This window comes from Lygodium microphyllum, chromosome 13 (assembly GCF_053477565.2).
Source record: "Lygodium microphyllum isolate KBCC chromosome 13, Lygodium_microphyllum_v1.1.10, whole genome shotgun sequence".
NCBI classification, from domain to species: Eukaryota; Viridiplantae; Streptophyta; class Polypodiopsida; order Schizaeales; family Lygodiaceae; genus Lygodium; species Lygodium microphyllum.
In genome coordinates this window covers 136672607-136692551 of record NC_141147.1, presented here as the reverse complement: position 1 = coordinate 136692551, position 19945 = coordinate 136672607, and the positions used below count along the sequence as shown (strand labels likewise).

The window sequence follows — 19945 nt, the reverse complement described above, 5'->3', positions numbered from 1 at the left end:
TAGAATGCTAATTGCCAACCAATGAGTAGTGAATATGAAGATGATACAATTAGTGAGGCCTCGAACCACCATGTTGTTGGAAAATGACAGCCAGCTATGGAGAGAGAGAGGAGAGACAATGACAGCAAGAGAGTGAGCTGAAGCAAAAAGAGAAGAGTACAGTGTACTTGCTAGAATGAAAGATAGAGTGAAAGTACAACTTATGTTTGGATCAAGCGTATAGGTTTATTTTACTCTAGAGCCTAGTGTCACTACTTTAAGTTTCTAAGATACTAGGTGCACACACCTTACATTGACACTTTAAAGTGTCCACAACATATGAATTACATTGGGCGCTGCCCATAGAATCGGCAAATTCTAACACCCCCCTGCAGTGCCAATGTGATGAAGTACAAGGATGAACAATCACCAAAGGGTAACAAGTTTAAGGACTTTCGAAAAGCCTCAAACTTCTCGCGTGGTAGTGCCTTGGTGAAAATGTGTGCAACATTTTTCTGTGTGGTTATATACATCAAGCTGATCTCTCTTGCATAGCATCTCTCTCTGACATAATGGTAATGCACCTCTATGTGTTGCGTGCAAGCATGAAACACACGATTTCGTGCTACTGCAATAGCACTCTGACTATCAGAAAGAATGGATGTAGGATCCTCCAATGGTAAGGTAGATCAGCCAACAATCTGCGCAACCATACACGCTCCACTGTTGCTGTGAAGGCTGCCCTGTACTCAGCCTCACAAGACAAGGTAGCCATTGTAGGCTGTTTTTTGCTTAGCCATGAAATGCATGAACGGCCTAGAAAGAAACAATGTCCACTAGTAGACTGCCTAGTGTCTGCATCACCAGCCAACATGTAATTGCAAGTCTCTCCCCCTAGGAAATAATAGTGCATGTGACTGAGTACCTTGCAAATATTTGAAGATCCGCTTAACAGCTTGCCAATGTATGGTCCGTGGGCTATGCATACACCTGCTCACCTGAGATACTGCACACTGAGTGTCAGGGCGTGTGTTGCAAAGATAAATAAGACAGCCAACAGCTTCGCTGTAAATTGCAACATTAGACATCTCTTCACCATCATGCATAGACAGCTTTAAGCCTAGCTCCATAGGAGTGCACATAGGTTAGCAATCTTGCATACTAAACCTATGTAACAGCTTATCCACATATTGTGACTATGACATGATAACACCATACTGATTTTGAGTGAATTAAATCCCCAAATAATAGTGTAGGCAGCCCATATCCGACTTAGCAAATGCATGTTTTAATTCAGTCTCAAAATCTGCAATTTTTTCTTCTGTAGGTCCTGTGAGCACTATGAGCAGTATGTCATCTACATAAAGAATGATAATTAGCAAGTCCTCCCCTTCATTCTTAATGTATAGAGTGGGAGCATTTGGACTATTTTGGAACCCTTTGCTAGCCATATAAGCAAAAATTTTGGAGTACCATGCACGAGGAGCCCGTTTGAGACCATAAAGAGCTTTATGCAGCTTGCATACCATGTGCTCTTTCCCTTTAACCACAAACCCTGGAGGTTGTGACACATAAACATCCTCATGCAAATCCCCATTCAAGAATGTTGTCTTAATGTCCAATTGATGTACTTTCCAGTCATAATTTGCAGCCATAGCAATCACACATCTCACCGTACTCATACGGGATGTAGGAGCAAAAATTTATTCATAATCTATACCCTTCTTCTGTGCATAGCCTTTTGCTACTAACCGTGCTTTGTATCTGTCAATTGTACCATCAGCCTTGCGTTTGAGTTTAAAAACCCATTTTGTGCCAATGGCCTTCTTGTCAGGTGGTAAATCCACAAGATCCCATGTAGAGTTAGTGGCAATAGAGTCTAACTCATCCTATATGGCCTGCATCCAATGTACATCTTGTTGAGCTTCGTCCAAGGAAGTAGGCTTATCATCATCCAATAGTGAGCTCATAAACACATGCTCATCACAATCATCTACTTCTGTAAAATCAATTAGATGTGTCCCCCCTGCATCATTTGTTGCATTTTTGGCAGTCCTTCTAGTGCGTTGAGGTATAGGAGCATCCATTTTACGCTCCTGGAGAGTCTATAACAGCCATCTTGGGAATGTTTTGGCTGCATTTACAGCAGCCCTTTCATGCTGTACTGCTTTTTCCATTGCATGTTGCAAACCATCATCGATACCCTGTTGTTCAAGAGCATATGGTGTAGCAACAACTTGCTGTATTAAGTCTTTCCTTCCATTGACAGCAAGCACAGACTCCAAAGTAAGTGGCAAGACCCTCAAAGACATTACCAATGTCATGGGTGATTGACTTTTGAAACTGATCATGTGAAAATGCAGCATTTTCAGCAAATAGGACATCCCTACTGACAAAGAATTTCTTTGTGCATGGGTCATACAAGCGATAGCCCTTGCTCTCCGAATTGTAGCCAATAAATATGCATTTTACAGCCTTGTCATCAAGCTTCCCACGAAGCTCTTTCGGAACATGTGTATAGGCTATGCAACCAAACAACCGAAAGTAGTCTACTTTGGGTTTCTTGCCATGCGAAGCTTCGAAGGGTGTGATCATCTTCAATGCCTTAGTGGGTGCACGATTTTACATATGATTCGCACACTAAAGGCCTTCTAGCCAAAATTTTTGAGGTAGCCCCTCGTTTTTTAGCATACAACGAGTCATCTCCATAAGAGTCCGATTCTTCCTTTTAGCAACACCATTTTGCTGAGGAGTCATTCTAACAATGGCTTGATGTGTAATGCCATGATCAAGCAAATACGTCTCAAAAGCACGAGACATGTACTCCCCCCCTCTATCTGTGCGAAGTGTTTGCACTTTTAAGTCAGTTTCAGCTTCAAGCTTTGCAACAAGATGTTTGAAATGCATGAACACATCAGATTTTTCCTTCAGCCCATACACCCATGTATACCAAGAGTAGTCATCAATAAATGTAACAAAGTACTGATGATCTCCAAGTGCACGTGTTCTCGTGGGACCACAAACGTCAGAGTGAATAAGTTGCATTTTTCGGACAATACACACTGCACCATCCTTTTTGAAGGCAAACCTATGCATCTTGCCCAAAATACATCCCTCACATGCATGAGGAGGTGGAGTTTCCAGTGGAGGCAATGCATCTACCATATGATACCTCTGAAGGGTCATCAAACTCCCAAAGCTCATGTGTCCATAGCGGGCATGCCATAACTCCGCATTTTGCATAGTGGGTGAAAGAGGAGTGACTGCTAAAGCATCATGAGACTGTCTGTCATATATATCCAACAAAAATAGACCCTTATGTAGGGTGCCAGACAGCCTAAGTGCATAATCCATCTCTCTGTCTCTAACAATGCATTTGTCGTCCTCAAGGATGACTTGAAATGTTGGGAATAAAGGGCCATCGTGCCTTTTATATGTGCACAGGTGTGAACATACCCTTAGCACATTTGTACTTTTATATATATCTATCTAAAACCTAAAGAGGTATACTAGTCTTTTGTACTGAACATCAAAGGTGTCGTGCTTACTCTCCTTTCTACTGTTCTCTACTCTTTGTGTGTGTTATTTGTTGTGTTCACTCTCAGCTCCGTCAGGCTCCATCAAACTGGTGTCAGAGCAGGTAACGGGCATGAGGTGACACGCCTGAGGGGATAGACAAACGAAACAGGTCGTAGGCTACAAGAGACGTGTTTCAGGCGACCAGCAGGCTCAGGCCACACGTTGGAAGAAATAGTCGCAGGCTAGTAGGTAGGTCATGGGCTGCAAGAAACAGTCGCAGGCGAGCTGACTAGGTGCAAGCAACACGAGACGGCGCGTGCGAAACGGAGCATGGCTAGTGAAACGGGCTGTAGGCCACGACGCTTTGACGGGAAGGCAGTGGCCTATCCGATAGGTCACACGTGAGGGCATGACTAGGGGGTTGTCGTCAACATTTTTTTTTTCTTTTTATGAAATCTAAAAGAAAAAAAAAGGAGGTCTCCTTCCCTTTCCCTATTGGACGTTCGCGTGTATAAGCATAGAATACAAATCTGTGTCCATTTGCTCTTGAGAAATTGGGGCTTTTCTTGGATTTGGGGACTCTAATGCAGAACTGGACAATTTGACTTAGAAATGGCAAAATTGGTGCACATTTGCTCAGGAATTTTGGGGATTTTCACATTTTAGTTAAAATTTTTCAATTTCATTGGAATTTGTGCACACCAGACCTGAGAAATTTGGGGATTTGTCCAGATTTGATACGAGCAAGACACAAAGTGATATTTGTCTCAAAAATTGTAAGAATTTGTGACATTTTTTCTCTGACATTTGGGGCTTTTTATATACATGCATGAATTGGGCTGAAATTCACCTAATTTCTCGACATTGATGCACATTGGACCCCGTGCAATTAGGGGCTTTTGCTGTTTGGGCGAAATTTGTGGGCCATTTGGTCATTTTATGTACATGCGGGTTTAATTCCATGCAATCTAGACATTTGGCACTTGGAAAAATTTGGGGGTTTTGCTGAAATTGCTCTATTTTGGCAAAATTGGCCTATTCTATGCATGTTAGAGACATAAATGTACGGTTGATGCTTTGAGCACAAAAATTTTGGGGCTTTTGATCGTGTGTGTCAAATTTTGTGCCCATGGGTGCATGTACAACAGAAATTGCAGCTAAAATTTGGGACTTCTCATGTAATGTGATGTATTTGTCCTTGGAACAGCTGTAATCAATTGTGGAGTGCTGTAGCACAAGGTTTAGTACTTCTGAAAATTTATTTGCAGATCTGAAATTTCTGCTTTTACGTGGTCATTTATTGCTAGTTGGTACTTGTTTGTACCTTGGTCACTTGTGTGACAGTTTGGGTTTGCATTTGCTAAATTTTTTGGTTACATTTGGACTGAAAATCAGGGCTGGCAGCAGTGACAACAGTCATCTCATGCAATTTAGAAGCTTAAAGGAGCACATAATTTTGGAGTCTGGCAAAAACAGTGCTATAATATCCTATTGTAGAAGAAGTAGGCAAGGCCGATAAAGACCAAAGGGGCAAAGCTTGCAGGTATGAAACAGGAAGACTGGGATGAGTTAAATGAGCTTGCATGCTCAACCATCGAGCTATCGATTTCTGATGCCTTGTTGTTTAACATTGAAGGTTTGGATTCTACCTATGCTATTTGGACTCGATTGGAAGAACTGTATGCCCAGAAGAGTGCCACAAACAAAGTTTATTGGCTGAAAAAGCTTATGGATTTGTGTATGAAAGAGGGTACAACAATGTCTACTCACTTGAGTGAGTTTAACTCCATTTTCAGCCAGCTGGTTGCCTTGAAGTTCATGATTGATGAAGAATTTAAGGCTATGTTCTTACTTTGCACTTTGCCAGAGAGTTGGGATACATTGAGGAGTGCTATGAGCAATTCTAATGCGATTCTTTTGTATGCTGATGTAGAGAGCGCTCTACTCATGAAAGAAATGAATCGATAGAACAGTGCATCTAGTAAATCTTCTAGTGCTTTGCATACTAGGGGCAGATCACAATAAAAAGGCAAATCTGATAGCAAGGGACACAGTAAATCATGTGGTAAGGATGTTGAATGCCATCATTGTGGCAAGAAGGGTCACTTTAAACATGACTGCTACAAATGGAAGAAAGAGAAAGGAAAGGGCAAGAAGACAGATGATAGCAAGGAAGAGAACAAAGAGAGTCAGTCTAAGAAGAGCAGTGTCAAAATTGAAGAGGTGAATGTAGTCATTGATGGCAGTGATAGTGGGAATGACGTACTCTTTGTCTCTTCACACTTTAGTACACATGCTTTACTTGTAGATATGGATGTGACATGCACACTTGGATTCTACATTCAGGTGCTTCCTTTCATGTCACCCCTCATCGTGAGTGGTTTTTTGACTATACAGGGAGTCGACATGGTGCTGTCCATCTTGGGGACAACTATGCATGTGACATTGCAAGTATTGGCTGTGTGTAGTTGCAGTTTCAGCATGGTTCTGTCTTCACACTTTAGTATGTACGGCATGTACCTTAACTCAAGAAGAGCTTGATTAGCACAGGGCAGCTAGATGACGACGGATTTCATACCACCTTGGGTGATGGGAAATGGAAGATCTATAAGGGATCTAGAGTGATTGTCAGAGTTTGAAAAGTAATACCTTGTATTCTCTCCATGTATCTAGTGTGCGTGACCATGTTGTTGCCGTGACTGAGTAGCCAAGTGTTTCTTTGTGGCATGGCTGGTTGGGACACTTGAGTCAAACTGGAATGAAAGTGCTTTTTCATTTGGGTTACTTGTTTTGTCTTAGTTATTCTAATTTTGAGCATTGTGATCATTGCATTTATGGTAAACATGCACAAATGTCTCATAAGAAGTCTCTTTCGCTGAAATCTTCTCCTCTAGAGTTAGTACATTTGGATGTATATTAGATGTCAGGGTTATCTTTAGGGGGAAAGAAATACATTGTCACCTTTGTCAATGATGCTACACGGAAGGCATGGGTTTACCCTATTCGTAGCAAGGACTAAGTTCTTGACAAGTTTCAAAAATTCTTGCCATTGGTTGAAAATCAAACTGATAAGACACTTAAGTGTCTTCACTTTGACAATGGTGGGGAATATGTGTCCAAGGTCTTTCAAGCATTTTGTGATAGCAAAGGGATAAAGAGGAAGCTCACTGTTCCTTATAATCCGCTCCAAAATGGTGTTGTAGAGCGTATGAATCGGACCATTCAAGACAGGGTCCATACAATGCTGTCACATGCTGCTTTACCTCATGGTTTTTGGGCAGAGGTTGTTATGATAGCCGTACACTTGATTAATCGGTCACCAAATAGGTCTTTGGGGAGAGGGAGTTTCCCAAGAAGCATGGTCGGGCAAGCCACCTTCGTATGCACACTTGAAAGTGTTTGGCTGTGAAGCATTTGTGCACATACGTAAGGAAGAATGCAGAAACTTGACTCAAAGTCGTGTAAATGTATTTTCCTAAGATATGGTGATGAAGGTGAAATGGGGTATAGATTAAGGGATCCCGAGAAAAGAAAAGTAGTATGCAGCAATGATGTTATCTTCCGGGAAGATCGCATGCACAAACAACCCAAAAGAATAGAGGAAGTCTGCAGGGTTGTATTTCGGGAAAAAATATATTTTGGACAGCAAAATGTATCCGCTGTACAGCAGCAAATACCTGCTGTAAATGACTTGCAAATGCAGAAAATAATGTTGAAAATGATCACCCAGCCATTGCCCATAATGATCACCCAGCCATTGCCCATAATGATGAGCCATTGCAAGTGCAGGAACAGCCAGGATAGAAAGTTGTTAATGTTGATTTGCAGGCTGAAATACTAGGACAACAAGCTGAAAATGGAAATTTGTAGGCTCAACAGGCAGCAAACAACGATCATTGGGTTAGAAGACCGTCTAGGGCTACTAGACAACCTGATAGATTCGTTCCTGGTGCAAACAATGTGACTGATTATGTCATGTTGATAGATTGTGATGAATCGTCTTGCTTCAAGGAAGCAATGGACAGACAGGACAATAAGAAATGATGTAAAGCCATGTTCTCAGAGATGGAATCTCTTGAGAAGAATGGCACTTGGGACTTGGTGCAATTGCCTAAACGGCAAAAAACCCTTCCATGCAAATGGGTTTACAAGATGACGGTAACTTCTGGTTCCTCACCAAAGTACAAAGCAAGATTGGTTGCGAAGGGGTACAAGCAGGAACATGGAGTTGACTTTGATGAGATATTCTCTCCTGTAGTCAAGATGACTACATTGAGAACCATTTTGGGCTGGGTTACACCTGAAGATATGGAGCTCATATAGATGGATGTAAATACTGCATTCTTACATGGTGATTTGAATGAAGACATATATATGCAGCAGCTTGAAGGGTTTGTGGCAAAAGGGAAAGATAAGATAGTATGTAAACTCAAAAGGAGTTTATATGGGCTGAAACAAGTATCAAGAGAATGGTATCATAAGTTTGATACGTTTATTCAGTCTCCAGGTTTTCATAGAAGTCAAGTGGACTACTACTTGTACACCAAGAAGGCAGCAGATGGCAGCCTGATTATCTTTGTTCTGTATGTTGATGACATACTGATTATTGGCAGGGATACTCATGCCTTGGACTCAATGAAGCAAAGTTTTCATGGTAGCTTTGACATGAAGGATCTTGCTGATGCAAATCACATTCTTAGCATGCGAATACTCAGAGATAGGTCAAATGATTACTCTATCTATCTCAGCAGGAGTATATCTCCAAGGTTTTGCAACGTTTCAATATGGAGAGAGAGAGGAAACAATTGGGGTTCCATTGCCTCCATATATGAAACTCTGTGCAGAGGACAACCTTACATCTGATGATGAGAAGGTTGAAATGGCCAAGATACCATATCTTCAACTGTTGGGAATTTGATGTATGCTATGGTTGCTAAACGTCCTAACATTGCCTTTGCAGTGGGAGTGGTTAGCAGATACGTGGCAAACTCTAGTAAAAAGCATTGAGAAGCAGTGAAAGGTATTATGAGATACCTCAAAGGCACAAAGGATTTGTGCATCTGCTTTGGAAAGCAAAAGGCATTTGTCGTTGGCTTTACGGATGCAGACTATATTGGTCATGCAGACTGCAGAAAGTCCACTTCTGGGTATGTGTTTACCTTCACAGGAGGAGCAGTCTCTTTGATCTCCAGGCTACAGATGTGTGTTGCATTGTCTACTACAGGTAGAGTATGTGGCTACCACTGAGGCATGCAAGGAGACTTTGTGGCTTTCACATCTGGTGGGAGAGCTTGGCATTACAGAGTTACTTGTTCTCCATTGTGATAGCATGCTAGCACAGAATCCCGTCTTTCATGCAAAGACGAAGTATATATAGGTGAAGTATCACTTCATTAGAGATGTACTTGACAACAAGAGCATTGAGCTTGTCAAAGTGCATATACAGATGATAATCTTACAGATCTTCTCATGAAGGGTCTTCCAGCAGAGCGGTTTGCTCATTGTGGACAGATGATGGGAGTTGGATAGGTATATGTATTTCAGCTTTGTATATACCTAGACTTAGCTGATTCTTTTCTTCTCTTAAGGTCGTTGGGAATAAAGGGCCATCGTGCCTTTTATACGGGTGTGAACATATCCTTAGCACATTTGTACTTTCATATATATATCTATCTAAAACCTAAAGAGGTACACTAGTCTTTTGTACCGAACATCAAAGGTGTCATGCTCACTCTCCTTTCTACTGCTCTCTACTCTTTGTTTGCTATTCGTTGCGTTCACTCTCAGCTTCGTCAGGCTCTATCACTGAAAGGCATGCTTATTAAAAGCAGAGATAGACAACAAGTTCTTTGTAATACCAGGTGCAAACAAGACATCTAGAAGCATGAAAACACAACTATCTTGTGCCAAAGCTTGAAATTGAAACTGGTTTAAAAGTGTAGACACTTCACATAGATAGAAGGGGGGGAGTACATCTCTTTCTGCATTCATTGATATAGTGACCGGGCTTCTTGCAATAATGGCATTTCATCTTCTTTTTAGTCTTAAAAAACTTAAAAGCCCCAAATTTTCTTGAGCCAATGTGGAAGAGATTGCACAATATCTATGAGTTTGGTAACAATTTGCGCAAAGGGCTTGCAATCGGGCGAAAGCCCCAAATTTTGGTGGGAATGCCCAAGAAATTGAGAAATTTCTTTGAATTGGTTATCAATTTGAACTCCGGGAGAAAAAATTAGCAAAAGCCCCAAATTTTTGGGCAGCACGAGCTGAGATTTGAGAAGAGATGGCTGAAACGGCCTGGAAATTCCAGAAATTTTGAGAAAACCCCAAATCTGAAAATTAGGGTTTCTGCACTTTTTAGGGTTTGTAGAAATTGGCGGATAGGACTGAGAAAATGGCGGGCAAAGCTGAAAACAACAGCAGCTCTTCCAAAACAGTAGCTCCGCGGGCTGTGTGTAGGCTGAAAATAGCAGATCTGGAGCAAATGACTGAGCTGGACAGATCTGCTGAAAACAACAGATTTGGAGCAGATGACTGAGTTGGACAGATCTGGAGTAAATGGACAGATTTGGAGCTGATGGCTGAACTGGACACATCTGGAGTAGACAAGAGACGGCTCAGGTACAACTCCACTTCAGCAGCACCTCACAGCAGCTGAAAACTCTTCCTCGAGCTGAGAACCAAGCTAGCAGCACTAGGACCTTGGGCGGGATGGCACCGGCTGATTGTAGCTGAACGGAATCCGTGCATACGATTGCTCTGATACCAAATGTTGGAAAATGGCAGCCCGCTATGGAGAGAGAGAGAGAAGAGACAATGACAGCAAGAGAGTGAGCTGAAGCAAAAAGAGAAGAGTGTACTTGCTAGAATGAAAGATAGAGTGAAAGTGCAACTTATGTTTAGGTCAAGGGTTGACCTAACCAACCTTCCACCAACTAACTAGAGTTAGGTTTATTTTACTCTAGAGCCTAGTGTCACTACTTTAAGTTTCTAAGACACTAGGTGTACACACCTTACATTGACACTTTAATAAGTGTCCACACCACACAAATTACATTTGGCGCTGCTGATAGAATCAGCAAATTCTAACACATGTCTCTAGGATCAGGCTAGAGATAGTTGAAGAAGTGGGTGCTAGAGTATGCCATACTCGAATGAATCCCGAAAACACAGTCATAGTAGTCCTTGGAGCTCTGATGATGATGGATGATGGTAGCAGAAGTATATGCAGTCAGGTATGCGGAAAACATAGATCTGACTGAGAAGATGACGATGTTAGCAGTCCACGAATGGGCCATAGGATGGCAAACAGCAGCATGGCCTGCTTGATGAGCAGTGTGGGCAGTCAAAAGGCGACTGAAAGCTGCAGAACAGCAAAACATAGACGTGCCACAGATGGTTGTGGACAGCAGGGCAGCCACCGGATGGGTGAAATGCAGATGCTGCAGCAGTGTTGATTAGGTCACCAGCTGGTGTGCAGGTCATCAGCAGCAGCTCAATAATAGGGGTAGCACTCCATGAAGCTCGATGAACTGACAATGTCCTCTGGAAGGGGTGTGGCCAGCAATGGGTGATGAGAGAGCTGAAGTTGTGGCTGGCTGGAATAAGGGGAGGAGGATGCACAAACACAGCTCCTACTTATGAAGGATTGGGGGTGCATTTGTCGAACTGTCAAAAAATAAAACCTTTTATATTTGGTAATTTTGCATTAAATGCTTTTTGGGGCTGTTTTAAGGAGACTAAATTGGTGGCTAGTACATCACCATAATAATGTTTGAGTGCAAACCCTAATATTAATGGAAAGCTATTTATTTTTGGTAATTTTGCATTAAATGCTTTTTGGGACTGTTTTAAGGAGACTAAATTGGTGGTTAGTACACCACCATAATAATGTTTGAGTGCAAACCCTAATATTAATGGTTCAATATGGGAAGGGGCAGATACATATTGTTGCTGAAAACAGACTCCCTCACTCTATGGCACAACCTTAGATCTTACATAGACCACTATGTGGACTTGTCCTTGTTTTTTTCAGACCAGTAATTTAGCAGTTCTTTTTTCAGTCAGACTCGCAACCTCCCGTTTGCAAGGTGGGTTTGGAACATCCAATTGCCCCTTCTATATCATTAATTCTTGCTTGTCAATTGTTTGTATCCTCTTATTCAACAATGCTTTTGCCTATCCCACCATATAGCATGCCTATTCCCCCTCCTATTTAATGAAGTGTAGGATTTAGTGCTAGAGAGGGGGGAGTATATAAAGTTGTGGGATTTACATGGCCATAATCTTTTGGCCATTAATCAAATCATCTTGTTGAGGACTCCTTCTCTTGGATCCTCCCACCATTGTAAGGGGTGAGTATCTTGCACCACCATTGCAAGGGGTGAGTACCTTGCTGCCTGTGCTGTATTGTTTGTGCTTTGCAATTATGACTGATAGTAGGTGAGGATTTTCTATACATTGTTGTTTGCTCTGTATATCGTGGGGATCTGAAGGTTGATAATTTGCTTGTCTCAGGCTATACTGGTCGTCAAATGCACCAAAAGAAGGTTGAGGCACGCTTGGACACAATAGAGCATGTGGTATTACCTTGATTCTGCTCGTCAGCATTTTTAAGCTGTTTTATTGTATGATGCAGTTACTAACTTTCATAGGCAGATCACGAATGTACACAACCTTGAAGAGAAACATGTCAAAGCATTGACGACGACAGGAGTCAGCTTCACATCTTGTGCTGCCACTGCAGGAACCACACTTGTGATTGGGTGGGTTTTACTTGTCCAGCAAACTGCCTCGCTCCTTCAGTTACTATGATTTTTGAGCTGAACTTTCTACTGTACCTTGGAAACCTTCAGCTATGGACTGGGGTGGCGTGGCGGCCGATGGTACATGCTAAGAAAGTTTCAAAGACAGCAACAAAGACTTCTAGCTCCAAAAAGGTCTGCTTTGTCAGTTCTACGTAAACGATTGAAATATCTGAATCAAGAGAAGACTTCTGAGACTGTGGCACCAGTGAACTAAGCTGCTTGCTTTATGCGCATTTCTAAATATGTGCAAAGATTGTGCATGATTTTACAAACATGTGTAGTGTCCCTGCAATGCTTAGCTACTACTGAAGGGCGTAAAGATGAATGAAGCACCTGACACCAATCTATCACAAGCAGTGCTCACTGAAGTCGTGACGGGAGGCCATTGCTTAAACGAGGACAAATTGATGAAAAGAAAATGATAGTGTTCTGTACTGTACACACACTGTACAATAAAATAGTAAATCTTATGTGATTCTAGTGAGAGATTAAGTAAATTTAGACCCTTGGTTCAGTATACTCGGTTTGTGGAGGAAGCAAAGTAGTTGGAAAAGCCAACGAGAGCAAACCATTGCTATATTGCAACACATAGTTGTGCGTTTGTGTTCCAATGTTTGCGAATGATTACAAATCGAGAGAATTGAGGCATGATTCTTTCGACAACTTGTTCACGGTGTGAGAGCCTTGTAATGAATAGAACAAAAGAAATACGAAGCCAGATTTAGTAGAGTTCAAAAAATAACAAGAATATGAGGTGAAGAGCTTCCATTTTCATTGCATAATAAACACCATTATCTCGACGCTAAACTCTTCCAAATCTAAAACATGAGCTTTCCAAAAATCATAAAGCAACTTATTTTATTAAAAGGTCAAAGGGGATGAAAATTGAATCTACTTGAATTTTAGCAAAATGCACTTGTTTTTAAATGCTTTTAATGATGACAATGCACTTGATACAAGGACTCACGTGTGAACTTGGTGAGGGCATTCAAAAAGGTTTGTCTGGGATGCTACGTGCTTGCATTTTGATTACTCATTTGCCTTGTCATTAAAGCCTAATTAGATAGCCATTTTTTGATTGTACTTGATGTAAAAAAAATCAAAATGACTTGAATGTGGTTACATAACAAGGTTTCACTAGGGATGCTTCATTTATTGTTTATTGAATTGTGGTGAGTAGCATGAAGGGTTAGAGTTGGTTATATTGTAAGGTTATAGCCCAATTTAAACATCTTTTGATTGTACAAGATTTAATATTTTTGAATGACTTGGAGAGGGTATAGAACAAGGTTCGGGGGGGGGGGGGGGGGGGGATAATTTATTGTTCAATGGAAGATTTGGTATATATAACAAGTTCACGCTATGATTACTTATTCCTCATGTCATGAAAAGTATGCATAAATGTCTTATGATGCAATTGATAGAGCATCGAAAAATTGGAATTTGCATGTTCATATAATGTAATCTACAATATGGTGTGCATATGTGATATTGATAATAGACATGATAGATGTGATTGTATTGGCTAGATAACCTAAATAATTGTGGCTTTATCTTGCATGATCTTAACCCTAATTTGGGATATATTGTGTTGGTATTCAAGCACCATAGAAGCCCAATATAGCATCTCAGTTGGTAGTGCATCACATGCACTTTAGCATATGAGGGATGCATTCTTTAATGTACTAAGCGTTTGAGGCTTGCAATATTAGATATAAGAATGTTAATATAATACTAAAATTTTACATTATCATGCCATAGGATCAAATTACACACCAAACATGCACTTCAACATTCCACAATCATGTCCATCATATGTCCAGAAATGGCATCCATGTATACTTATCTTACTTGAATCACACTTTCGTCCCATAAAAATAAATTGTCTTGAACAATGAGGACAAGATTACATTGTTTGAATATAACAATATCATCTACCAATAAGCCAAATATAGTGAATATTATACATGTATTGATTTTAGGACTTAGAAAAAGCCATGCCCATATATTGAGCATTGCGAGAATTAAGTGTCCTAAACTACTTGGATGTACAATAGTACCGTAATTGTAATCTATACTCTTCATGACTATCCTAGCTTGAATTGTTTAACAATGTTTGAAGATGACTTGATGAGTCTTTCCTTGGCATCCTCTATCCCAAACCATGAACTAATGTTGAAGGGTAACATCTTTCAACAATCTTGAAACCCACCTCTATTTTCTATTGGATTCATGTCACTTATTAGAACAACCATCACTACAAAAAATGGGCCCTATTATGCCAACTTAGATAGCATAATCACCTTTCATTAATGCACTCGCCAAATCCATGGTGTGTTGTTGGGTCTATGTTAGCTTTGAAAACTCTAACCGTCAATTGATTTCTGCCACCTTTTCTTAGAGTGTGACTAACAAACAACATTGTATAAACCATCATGAATTCAAAAGACTCGAAAGCCGTGTGTTATACCTATTAGTATACAAAGTATTTATTAGGCTACTAATTATTAGAATAATGATATAATAATTACAGAAAAAAGTTCCATGTAGTAAGATGAATACTATACATGTTGATTTGGATGTGGACTTGCCAAAACTTGTGTTCGAGATATTTGATATAGGCTTAATTGGAGATGTCATAAGTGTGGGATGGAAAAGAAACCATCATTGGCAAAATGAGCCCACAACACACAACAAAATCAAGCCATCATTATACTTGTATAAGCATGAGAAAATACCAAATGAATGGCAAAATGCCACTATAAACATATGCTTTAGCTGTGGTAATATAGTCTTCATCCAATAGAGGTAAAAATCCCATGGTATTCTTGAATTTTGAGAAGGATGACCTATTTCCTAAATAGTAGGATATTATTTTGGCTCATAAGCAAATAGTCATTATCGTCAACCAAGTTACCATCCTATTTAAACTTAAGCAAGTTAGCATTCACTCAAATTAAAGTTATAATAGCGTACTATGAATGTGGTAAACATATTCAGCTACATGCAACATACCATGTGCATAGTATGTGTAATCGTATAAATAGGCATGTAGTATATTACATCAATCAAGAGTCTCAAAATAATGTATCAAACAAATGAAAAATAAAGCAACAAAGTACAATGTTCACAAATAAAAAGAGAATTATAAATAACAATCCAACTAGTATTCACAAAATTGACATGTAGAGGCAATGTGCACCAAGTGCTCTAAGTTTTGCAACGCCAACAAATAAACAAACAATTGACATGTAGAGGCAAGAGGCACCAAATGAGAGGGAAGTAATAGTGGATTGCGGGATAGAAGCTATGGAGTAGGAGGGTTGAGAGAGAGAACACGAGAGTTATGTGGGTACAAAATGAATGGCACCCTTATTCATTTGTAGTATGTATATATACAAGAGGTACCCGCTCCGTTATTGGTTGTTGGCCTTTATCCCAATAGCGTCCCACTTAAAGACCAATCTACCTTTATGGGAGTATAAGAAGAAAGTGAGGAAGATATTATCCAACTCCAATTAGCACCTTGTAGTGTGCAAAGTGCTTAGAAGGTAAACTCTTTGTGAGAAGATCTGGAGGGTTATCATTTGTATGTATCTTAACAAGCTCAATATATGCTTGTCCTCAAGCACCTCCTTGATGAAGGGTACCTCAATGTGCTTTCATGCCAATTGAATGGCACTCACTATCACATTGCAATGTAGGTACCTAGGTCTCTTGCAATGCGAAGTCTCCCACTAGTTGAGTAAGCCATATATCTTCCTTGCAAGCCTCAATTACTACGATACACTCTACCTTAGTGGTAGATAAAGTCGTACATGGTTGCAATCAAGAGATCTAAGAGATTGCACTATCTTTGAAATTGAAAATAAAACTTATAGTAAACCTCTAGAGTTTACACTCCCTACAAAGTTAGCATCTACATATCCAACTTATGGTTGTCCTCTTGGCTAAGTTTCCAATGTGGAGGCAAGGAAACACCAATAGCCTTTTGTTAATCTAACTTGTGGTTGTCCTCTTGGATAAGTTTCCAATTTGGAGGAAAGGAAACACCGATAGCCCTTCCTCTCTCCATATTGAAAGACTTAAGTACATTCCTAGTGTACTCATTTTGATACACTTATAGAAACTTCTTGTCTCTATTCCACATAATCTCCATGTCAAGAATGAGCATTCCCCAAGTCCTTCACACCAAAGGCAATGTCCAACTTTTTCTTCAATACATCCAGATCCATGAGTGACTTCCTAGCAAGAAACATGTAATCCAGATACAATATCAATATCATAAGGCTACCATCCATGGCCTTCCATATGTATAAGTCATAATTTGGCTCACTGCTACTATATCCTTGAGACCTCATCAATATATCAAACTTATGATAACACTCCCTAGGAGTTGGTTTTAATCCATATAAGCACATGTGTAGCTTGCATGTCAACTATTCCTTGCCTTCCACATTGAATCCTAATGGCTATTATAATAATAATTAGCCTCATGTAGATCCCCATGTAGAAAACTTGTCTTACCATTAATCTACACAAGTTTCATAACTTTCTTAGAAACTAATGTTCAATGGCCAAAGGCCATGCAAGCACCTTACATTGGCAATATTTTCTTACAAGAAAAAGAAATGGTGCTTACAAGAGAGTACATGAGTTCTTTTCTTACTTTTTAAAGATGATACATATATACAAAATGGAAAGATGGTGAAATGGACTTGTGATGTCATCTTTATTGACTTCCCATTGGATACTTGATTGATAAAGAATCTATATTACTACATGTGCATGCATATTCACCTAGGAACTATAGTTACTGTTGTCTCATTGGGAGATAGTGGATGGTTACTTTCATGGATTACTTTGATAGGGATACTCTCTTGGTTAATGTCTTTGGTATAAGAACTTTGATGAAAAAAGATACTAAAATTTTCAATTGGTAAAATAGGTGATGCATTGTCTTGTATTGAAAAATACATACATATACCTAGTCTTGAAGTTCTTAGGAGAGCTTTTATGCTTAACAAGCTTTTGCATGGCTATGAGAAATAATATGATTTGGAGATTTCAATAAGTGATCTTAGATTTTTGAATTGTAAAAAATTTGGTAAAAACATTTGACATTTGTGTTTTGCATAGAGTTGATATTCTCTATTGGTTTTTTTTCATCACACTAGATGTCATTAGCCTACTTTTCTTAAAGAGAGAAGCTCTCATTTTGCACGTTGTGAATTGATTCATTGAGCGACTATTGGGTCCATTACCTTCCGAAGAGAAATAGATTGTTGAAAATGTATTATTTAGCTCTTTGGCATGGAGGTCTTTGACGATCTCCTAGGTTCTTACTTTGTGTATTGGAGCTCTTCACCATGAGGGTTGATTTTCGCATGCTAGCACCTTCTCATACATTCATTTCATTTTATATTTGTGAGGCTATACAAATGTTGTGGTTCGATCTCTTGTAGAAGATGTAGGTATAAACAGGAAATGTATGAATCTTGAGGAGAAAGAATTTGACGCCTACAAAGTGCAACTTATGGGCAATCCCTATGATGACTAGTGAGCATCCACACTTATGACACATTGGGAGCCTCTTTTGTTATTGTTAATTTTATTACCAAAACTTATCATGTTTTTTGAGAACTCTAGTTTTTAAATCTAAAATTATAGTGTGTGTATCATTAATAAATCATTGGCCATTTCTTTATTCATTATATGTTTTGGAATTGGTCATACAGAGTAACTCATTGTACAAAACACACACTTAGGTATGTTGGCCCATGCTAGACATAGACTCAGCATGTGCTATGAGTACATTAGGTTTAATGTTCGCGCAAACATATTTTTTTAAAAGGATAATACAAATTTTTTATATATTCCCCTCCCCAGCCGACTGATGTACTGGAAGGGGAGGGGAATAGCAAGGAAGCGGAAGCTCCTCGCTAGGAGCTCACTGGTGTGGAAGGCCATGCAATGCGACACATAAGGAGAGGGAGGATTCCCCTCCCTCCCCTGTTTAAGAGTGGGGCTAGGTGTATGCTTAGCCTATGCCTAGCATATGCATTAGCATATTACTAAGCCTACTATACCTTTAGCCTACATGTAGTGTAGACTTAGTCAATGCCTAGAATGCACTTAGCTTATACTTGGTATATGCTTATAGTGTACACATAATGTCTATGCCTAGCATACCCTTAGCATACCATAATCTTAGGCTACGCTTGATGTAATGACTATGCCTAGCATATCCTTAGCATACCATAATCTTAGGCTACACTTAATGTAATGTCTATGCCTAGCATATCGTTAGCATACTGTAATCTTAGCCTACGCTTGCTCTATGCCTAGCCTATCCTAACATATGCTTAGCTTATAAGGGGTGCACTAGCCAGCCTAATGTATACACCCTTAGCTTATGGATAATATGCTTAGAATATGCCTAGTTTACACTTAACCCAATACTAGCATGGCATGGCCAGCCTAGAATATCCTTAGTCTATGTATAATATGCTTAGACTATGTCTAGTTTACACTCAACCCAATACACTTGGCCTATGCTTGGCATACCCTTAGCATAGTATGCATCTAGCATGTGTTTAGCATACACTAAGCCCACATTTGGTGTACACTTAGCTATGCCTTTAACTTACACCTTGTGTACTAGTTGACCTAGCGTACCCTTAGCCTACACATATCATATGCTTAGCCTATGCCTAGGATATCTTAGTGTAGTATGCACCTAGCATACCCTTTGCATAGTGCATGCTTAGCATATGCTTAGTCTATGCCTTCCATACACTTAGTGTATACCTAGTATACCCTTAACCTAGCATACACTTAGCCTACACCTTAGCATAGAGTACTCTTAGCATACACTTAGTCTATGATATAGTACTCGATTCATAGCATATACTTAGTGTATGCTTAGCCTATACCTAGAATACCCTTAGTGCAACATATACGTACACATGACGTGTTGTATGTTTAGTGTACAATTAACCTATGCCTAGCATATACTTATGAATTAGCATGTGTGTTTTATGTCTTCTTATTTTAAGATTATTATGAATTAGCATGTGTGTTTGATGTCTTCTATATATAGATATAGGCCTAGCTATTAGTGTACGTCATCATTGGAGCAATGCACCTCTATGGACACGTATGCCAATTTTCTTTCATAAGAATGGAGGAGAAACCCATTCACTTGGAGGGGACTCCTCTTACTCCATGTACTACATGTACATCTTCATAAAGAGATCCTACTCTACAACATTCACTTCTAAGAGAGTGAGCCATATTTGCATTTGCAAGACACATGCAACATTGATTATATGTGATATGTGTAATTATAATTGCGCATTTTCTACTTTTTAGACCTAGAACTTGCACAATGAAATCAAAACTTACATACATGATGTCATCATTATCTTTTCTCTCTTTAAATGGATAAAGCACTTTTTGTTAAGATCTTACTAAAAGTTTGTTTTCTCTACACTTGTCAGTATAAACATTGGTTTTTTCCCTCACACATTGGAATATGTATCCATATATACATCACTATTTATCCATGATCATTTTACTAATATTCTATTGGTATTTTTGGCATTTATATTAATGAACTGATACCAAAGATTTTATCT

General features: G+C 39.6%; 1 protein-coding gene across 2 annotated transcripts in view; it reads left to right on the top strand.

Annotated features, from left to right (window-relative positions):
* LOC148027256 (triacylglycerol lipase-like protein) overlaps nucleotides 1-12822 on the top strand; it is a 55762-nt gene extending 42940 nt beyond the window's left edge. The window contains exons 3-6 of one of the 2 annotated variants that reach the window (XM_087690609.1): nucleotides 12016-12080; nucleotides 12157-12263; nucleotides 12354-12437; nucleotides 12587-12822. In XM_087690609.1, the coding sequence (XP_087546735.1) occupies nucleotides 12016-12080; nucleotides 12157-12263; nucleotides 12354-12437; nucleotides 12587-12614 (284 nt within the window). In that variant the 3' untranslated portion in view covers nucleotides 12615-12822. Of the gene's footprint in view, nucleotides 1-12015; nucleotides 12081-12156; nucleotides 12264-12353 lie in introns of both variants that reach the window. The other variant, XM_087690608.1, reaches the window with a different exon arrangement.
* The last annotated feature ends 7123 nt before the right edge of the window (nucleotides 12823-19945 follow it).